We start from the raw sequence: 7,547 nt of genomic DNA, 5'->3' as shown, positions 1-7,547 counted from the left end.
GAGGAGGCTAGCTGTACCTTAGCATCCAGAGCATACAGAGGAGGAGGAGGAGGCTAGCTGTCCCTTAGCATCCAGAGCTTACAGAGGAGGAGGAGGAGGAGGCTAGCTGTACCTTAGCATCCAGAGCTTACAGAGGAGGAGGATGCTAGCTGTACCTTAGCATCCAGAGCTTACAGAGGAGGAGGCTAGCTGTACCTTAGCATCCAGAGCATACAGAGGAGGAGGCTAGCTGTCCCTTAGCATCCAGAGCATACAGAGGAGGAGGAGGAGGCTAGCTGTACCTTAGCATCCAGAGCTTACAGAGGAAGAGGAGGAGGAGGCTAGCTGTACCTTAGCATCCAGAGCTTACAGAGGAGGAGGATGCTAGCTGTACCTTAGCATCCAGAGCTTACAGAGGAGGAGGCTAGCTGTACCTTAGCATCCAGAGCATACAGAGGAGGAGGCTAGCTGTCCCTTAGCATCCAGAGCATACAGAGGAGGAGGAGGAGGCTAGCTGTACCTTAGCATCCAGAGCTTACAGAGGAAGAGGAGGAGGAGGAGGCTAGCTGTACCTTAGCATCCAGAGCTTACAGAGGAGGAGGAGGAGGCTAGCTGTACTTTAGCATTCAGAGCTTACAGTACAGTGACTCAATCATTTTAAAAAATGCATTGTTTGCGAGGGCAACAGTCACGAACATGGCTGAGCAACAGTCACAAACATCCAATTACTCAAAGCTGGAGAACGTCACTCGTTCACAGGTCACAGGTCCTTCCAGTACCTCAGTCCTTCTCTTGAAGAGACCCATGCTACTCACTGCTATAAATACCCAGACAGAAGTGTGTCATGCAGGCTATATGAAACCCACAGGGGTGTCTAGGGAGTAGTATGAAGTTGGCACGTAGACTCTGATCTCAGGTCAGTTTTGTATTTGAATCCCAATAAAGGTAACGGTTAGGATTGGGGGGGTAACCTGATTCTAGATCTGTTTCTGGGGACACTTGATGTGGATCATGAGGATGGAGGGCATCGAGGAGGCACTAGGACACTTACGTTCAGCAATGACCAGCGGTGGGTAGAACAGGAAGTAGCCGACCAGCTCGGCGGTCAGGTGACCCAGGAGGTTAGAGGCGGCGGTGCCGTTGAGAGGGGCGGTCCCGTTCCTCACCATGTAGACCAGAGACACAGCAGGAGAACCCACTGACTGAGAAACACTCAGCATCTAGAGGACAGGGAGATGGAGAGAGGGAGATGGAGAGAGGGAGATGGAGAGAGGGAGATGGAGAGAGGGAGATGGAGAGAGGGAGATGGAGAGAGGGAGATGGAGAGAGGGAGATGGCGAGAGGGAGATGGAGAGAGGGAGATGGAGAGAGGGAGATGGCGAGAGAGGGAGATGGACGAGAGGGAGATGGAGAGAGGGAGATGGAGAGAGGGAGATGGAGAGAGGGAGATGGGGAGAGGGAGAGGGAGATGGAGAGAGGGAGATGGAGAGAGGGGAGATGGAGAGAGGTAGATGGAGAGAGGGAGATGGAGAGAGGGAGATGGAGAGAGGGAGATGGAGAGAGGGAGATGGAGAGAGGGAGATGGAGAGAGGGAGATGGAGAGAGGGAGATGGAGAGAGGGAGATGGAGAGAGGGAGATGGCGAGAGGGGAGAGAGGGAGATGGCGAGAGGGAGATGGAGAGAGGGAGATGGAGAGAGGGAGATGGAGAGAGGGAGATGGAGAGAGGGAGATGGCGAGAGGGAGATGGAGAGAGGGAGAGAGATAGAGAGAGAGGGGAAATAGAGACAAAGTTGCACAACATAATTTCAATTTAGATCAATCTACTTTAATGTTTAATAAGTTACAGAGGAGGTATAAAATGTATTGGCATAATTAGCATAACAAAAATATGCTTAAATCCATGAAGATATTAAAACGGCTGTCAAGAGTGAAACTGTCAAGCCATTCGCCACTGTGAAAGTGTTTATAACGTCAACTACACAAAACCTAAAAACTAAACCTTGACATACATACATAACATAGTGGACATGTTACCACGGCAGCTAGGAAGCTCATTAAAACAACACAAACACTGTCTCCCTAAACACATCAGTTCAGATCAGAGAACAGCTTCTATTTACAATGGCACATGAACAATGCACTTAGGAATGATAATTATGCTCCAGTTATACACAGCTTGCATTTTTCTTTGCTCGTGTCAAACCTCTTCAACTGCAGAGCTGTGTCTGTGGAAACGGTAGGAGCAAAATGCTTTGAGATTTAATCCACACTAACTGTGCCACACATCAAAATGACCAATCGGACGACCCATATTTAGACTCTTTGAATTTGTTTGTACTGAAGTTTAATGTCATAACATCTAAAATAAGCCAAAACAACTCTGCCTGCCCCTGAGCCTGCCCGCCTGACCACTCTGCCTGCCTGCCTGACCACTCTGCCTGCCCCTGAGCCTGCCCCTGAGCCCCTGAACCTTTGCCCTTATTGCTGTATAAACATTGTCACTTCAACACGGTCTGCATCTGGGTCTTACCTTTATCCTGATACAAACAATAAATAATTGATCTGTGGTGGGAAGCTTTGATAAGAGTATCTAGAGATTAGGCTATGTGTATACAATACAAAACCATAGAACTGTATTACTGCCCTGCTGGGACCAGTAACAAGGACATCATGAAGAGCAGAAAGACAACATACTGTCTTCACATACTTTCTACTCATACCAAATAGAAGCCATTTACAGACACATTTGGTATACAGGAGGTACCAGGAATCAAACCCACTATCCTGGAGTTGCAAGCACCATGCTCTACCAACTGAGCTACAGAGGACCACGTACACATGAAGTCACCACCTCCACAGGTCACAGGGTTACTGAGTGAGGAGGAGGCCATTGTACTATAATATCTCTACCTGGACAGAGAGTCTGGTGTGGACGTCCAGGACTTTGGCCTGGGCCTCAGAGAACACGTTCTCCAGCCTCTGTTCCATCATCTGCGAGAACCGACAGGAACGCGGGTCATCTCCTGGACCTACGAAGCGCAAAACTGGAACACACAGAGAACACCCATTGAGATCATAGAACATGAAGAGTAACTGTAGATCAATACTCAACCCCATCAATATGAGCTTGTATATGAACACAGAGCAGACGAATGTCCTGCAGCCTCCTTAATAACATGTCTGGTATATGAACACAGAGCAGACGAATGTCCTGCAGCCTCCTTAATAACATGTCTGGTATATGAACACAGAGCAGACTAATGTCCTGCAGCCTCCTTAATAACATGTCAGGTATGTGAACACAGAGCAGACTAATGTCCTGCAGCCTCCTTAATAACATGTCTGGTATATGAACACAGAGCAGACTAATGTCCTGCAGTCTCCTTAATAACATGTCTGGTATATGAACACAGAGCAGACTAATGTCCTGCAGCCTCCTTAATAACATGTCAGGTATGTGAACACAGAGCAGACGAATGTCCTGCAGCCTCCTTAATAACATGTCTGGTATATGAACACAGAGCAGACTAATGTCCTGCAGCCTCCTTAATAACATGTCTGGTATATGAACACAGAGCAGACAAATGTCCTGCAGCCTCCTTAATAACATGTCTGGTATATGAACACAGGGCAGACCAATGTCCTGCAGCCTCCTTAATAACATGTCTGGTATATGAACACAGAGCAGACTAATGTCCTGCAGTCTCCTTAATAACATGTCTGGTATATGAACACAGAGCAGACTAATGTCCTGCAGCCTCCTTAATAACATGTCTGGTATATGAACACAGAGCAGACTAATGTCCTGCAGCCTCCTTAATAACATGTCTGGTATATGAACACAGAGCAGACTAATGTCCTGCAGCCTCCTTAATAACATGTCTGGTATATGAACACAGAGCAGACAAATGTCCTGCAGCCTCCTTAATAACATGTCTGGTATATGAACACAGAGCAGATCAATGTCCTGCAGCCTCCTTAATAACATGTCTGGTATATGAACACAGAGCAGACTAATGTCCTGCAGCCTCCTTAATAACATGTCTGGTATATGAACACAGAGCAGACGAATGTCCTGCAGCCTCCTTAATAACATGTCTGGTATATGAACACAGAGCAGACAAATGTCCTGCAGCCTCCTTAATAACATGTCTGGTATATGAACACAGAGCAGACCAATGTCCTGCAGCCTCCTTAATAACATGTCTGGTATATGAACACAGAGCAGACTAATGTCCTGCAGCCTTCTTAATAACATGTCTGGTATATGAACACAGAGCAGACTAATGTCCTGCAGCCTTCTTAATAACATGTCTGGTATATGAACACAGAGCAGACTAATGTCCTGCAGCCTCCTTAATAACATGTCTGGTATATGAACACAGAGCAGACGAATGTCCTGCAGCCTCCTTAATAACATGTCTGGTATATGAACACAGAGCAGCCTAATGTCCTGCAGCCTTCTTAATAACATGTCTGGTATATGAACACAGAGTAGACTAATGTCCTGCAGCCTCCTTAATAATGTGTCTTGTATAAGTGAAAGAAAAACAACATGATCTTAAACATATTCCTCCAGTCTAAACCATCAGACCTGTTTTGAGCTGGAGGCTGATAGCTGGGCTGGGTTTCCATGGTGTGGCTGTGTTGGGCAGCGCCGTTACCATGGGGACAAACTGTCGCACGTCACCCATCAGCCTATCCCGGCCGTAGGAATGAAGTGCCTCGACCACCACAGAGGGCGGGTACACCATGTCTGCTCCAATTACGTGGTAGCCCACCGTCACGTTGGGAGAGCCAAACACAGTCTCCACCTGAGAGAGGGAAATAGGGATCTGTTATCAGGATCAGTAAGCATGATCGATCATCTAATCAACTGGCTGGTTGTAGAGTTGTAGGAGTGGATGTTTTGACTGCTTGTGAAACAGAAGGATGGTGAGAGAGGGAGAACAAGAGAGTCTCAGAAAGAGAGAACATGGGAATGGGAACATGGGAACATGGGAATGGGAACAAGGGAATGGGAACATGGGAATATGGGAATGGGAACATGGGAATGGGAACATGGGAATGGGAACATGGGAACATGGGAATGGGAACATGGGAACATGGGAATGGGAACATGGAAATGTGTTACGGGGAATATGGAAGGGGAATGGTGGGAATGGGAACATGGGAATGGGAATATGGGAACATGGGCATGGAACATGGGAATGGGAACATGGGAACATGGGAATGGGAACATGGGAACATGGGAATGGGAACATGGGAATGGGAACATGGGAATGGGAACATGGGAACATGGGCACTGAACATGGGAATATGGAAATGGGAACAATGGGAATGGGGAGACGGAAATGAGAAAGGGAAGCGAAACAGAACAGAGAGTTGTACATTACACAGAGGACAGAGAGCTGTGCATACAAGAGGACAGAGAGTTGTACATTACACAGAGAACAAAGAGTTGTACATTACACAGAGAATGAGAGTTGAATATTATATAGAGGACAGAGAGTTGTACATTACACAGAGGACAGAGAGTTGTATGGGACAGAGAGTTGTACATCACACGTATATGATATATTGCATTACTTATACAGAGGACAGAGAGCTGTACACAATACACAGAGCAATCAAATAGCTGTGCCATTATTACACAGAGGACAGAGAGTTGTACATTACACAGAGGACAGAGAGTTGTACATTACACAGAGGACAGAGAGTTGTACATTACACAGAGAACAAATAGTTGTACATTACACAGAGGACAGAGAGCTGTACATTACACAGAGAACAGAGAGTTGTACATTACACAGAGGACAGAGAGTTGTACATTACACAGAGGACAGAGAGTTGTATTACACAGAGGAGAGAGCTGCACATTACACAGAGGACAGAGAGTTGTACATTACACAGAGGACAGAGAGTTGTACATTACACAGAGGACAGAGAGTTGTACATTACACAGAGGACAGATAGCTGTAACTACACAGAGGACAGAGAGTTATACATTACACAGATGACAGAGAGCTGTAACAGTACACAGATGGCAGAGAGCTGTAAATTACACAGAGGACAGAGAGTTGTGTGGGAGGTGTGTCTGTTTCTGTGACAGAGAGGGAGAGAGAGAGAGAGAGAGAGAGAGAGAGAGAGAGAGAGAGACGAGAGAGGTATCAGGAGGAGAGGGAGGAGAGAGAGAGAGCGAGAGAGAGCGTAGAGAGGGGTAGAGAGAGAGGGGTAGAGAGAAAGGGTGGGGGTAGAGAGAGAGAGGGAGAGGTAGAGAGTTTGTGTGAGAGAAGTGAAACAGATCAAATCCTCATCCTTTGATGACAGACAGTACCACACTGAGAGCCCATACAGTCTTGATATTACCATGAGTCGACAGTATTCCCCTCACAATCAAGCCTTGTTAGATCGGACCCATTCACCATCACTCCACCAGCCCAGCCGTTATTCAAAGACTGGGTTTCAGCAAAGTCGCTGAGTGGTAACGTACCCTCCTAAGTCTATCTGGCCGATGTGAAAGACCATCAATGGATTATCTTGAAGGACTTCAGTCAGTTCAGCATTCCACTCTTTCCACCTCAATGAAAATCTTTCATTTAATGGCCAGAAGCTTTCACTTTGTTACAATAGCTTTCCTCTGGTCTTGCCAAATGAAAGTAATTTAATCTGCTGCTCCTCATCGTTCTTTCCGGCCTTACCCCGCTAGAGCATTCCTAGTAACCATCTCTGCTCTGTAATTAAAAACAAACAAAACATTTTCCCCTGGGACTGAAAATAAATATGTACTCATATTTAGATTAGTGACAACCTAGCTAGCACATTTGGTTCCTTGGAAGTTGTGGGAACATACATGTTGCCAGTTCTGGAAACATACATTTTAAGGTTGCAGGGATGTTCTCAGAACATTCTACTATGGTTCCCTGAAGGTTTTCCTGGTAGGTTTTATCAACATTCTGAGAACAGAAATTATAGTTTATTTGAAGGTAAGTAACTGTTTAGAAATCTAAGCATCGATAGGAGACATGGAAATGCATTTGCTCAGGCATTAATCATGCAAACACATTTATTTTTATGGCACCGCATCAGTGAGATTTGAACCTATGATCTTCTGTTCTCTATGTATGGAATTAGTCCACTGCACCACCCTAGAATGGAGCTATGATGCTATGTTTTTTACTCATGCAAAGCAGTTAATTTCAGTCTATTTAAACAGACCCCATTTTAAAGGAAACAAGCACTAAGATCAGGTGTGGCCAAATAGTGTGCACGGCCAACACACTTAACAAGAGAGAATAGAATGAGAACAGAATGTATAGGTTTTAAAATAACATTCTTTAAACGTTAATGATTTCTTTTCATTTTTTATGGAAAATCTTCTTAATGTTGTGAGAACATGACTTTACATAGAACCATGAGGAAACGTTATGCTGAAGTACTGAAATCCCACAGAAGAACGTTATTTCTTAATTTTTTCTCTAAACAATTTGAGAACATTACTTGAAATAGAACCATGAGGAAACGTTATGCTGAAGTACTGAAATTCCCACCTCAGAAACATAATGGT

The 7,547-nt window shown here is 45.4% G+C and overlaps 1 protein-coding gene across 1 annotated transcript; it reads right to left on the bottom strand.

The window, feature by feature from the left end:
- Positions 1-956: 956 nt before the first annotated feature.
- LOC135537525 (UPF0606 protein KIAA1549L-like) lies at positions 957-4,681 on the bottom strand. The gene is made up of 3 exons (XM_064963661.1): positions 4,575-4,681; positions 2,891-3,024; positions 957-1,199 (listed from the first exon to the last, which is right to left on the bottom strand). Exons 1-3 carry the CDS (start codon positions 4,672-4,674, stop codon positions 957-959), a joined length of 477 nt encoding a protein of 158 aa, XP_064819733.1. The 5' UTR covers positions 4,675-4,681.
- Positions 4,682-7,547: the final 2,866 nt, after the last annotated feature.

This window comes from Oncorhynchus masou, unplaced genomic scaffold (genome assembly GCF_036934945.1).
Source record: "Oncorhynchus masou masou isolate Uvic2021 unplaced genomic scaffold, UVic_Omas_1.1 unplaced_scaffold_8075, whole genome shotgun sequence".
NCBI lineage: Eukaryota > Metazoa > Chordata > Actinopteri > Salmoniformes > Salmonidae > Oncorhynchus > Oncorhynchus masou.
This window is presented reverse-complemented; position numbering and strand designations above follow the sequence as displayed.

Coding starts and splice junctions, on each gene's coding strand:
- LOC135537525 (XM_064963661.1), bottom strand. CDS start 4,674: ATGGGTGACGTGCGACAGTTTGTCCCCATGGTAACGGCGCTGCCCAAC. Junction 3,025..4,574: donor CAGCCTCCAGCTCAAAACAG/GTCTGATGGTTT, acceptor TGTGTGTTCCAG/TTTTGCGCTTCGTAGGTCCA. Junction 1,200..2,890: donor ACACCAGACTCTCTGTCCAG/GTAGAGATATTA, acceptor CCTGTCCTCTAG/ATGCTGAGTGTTTCTCAGTC.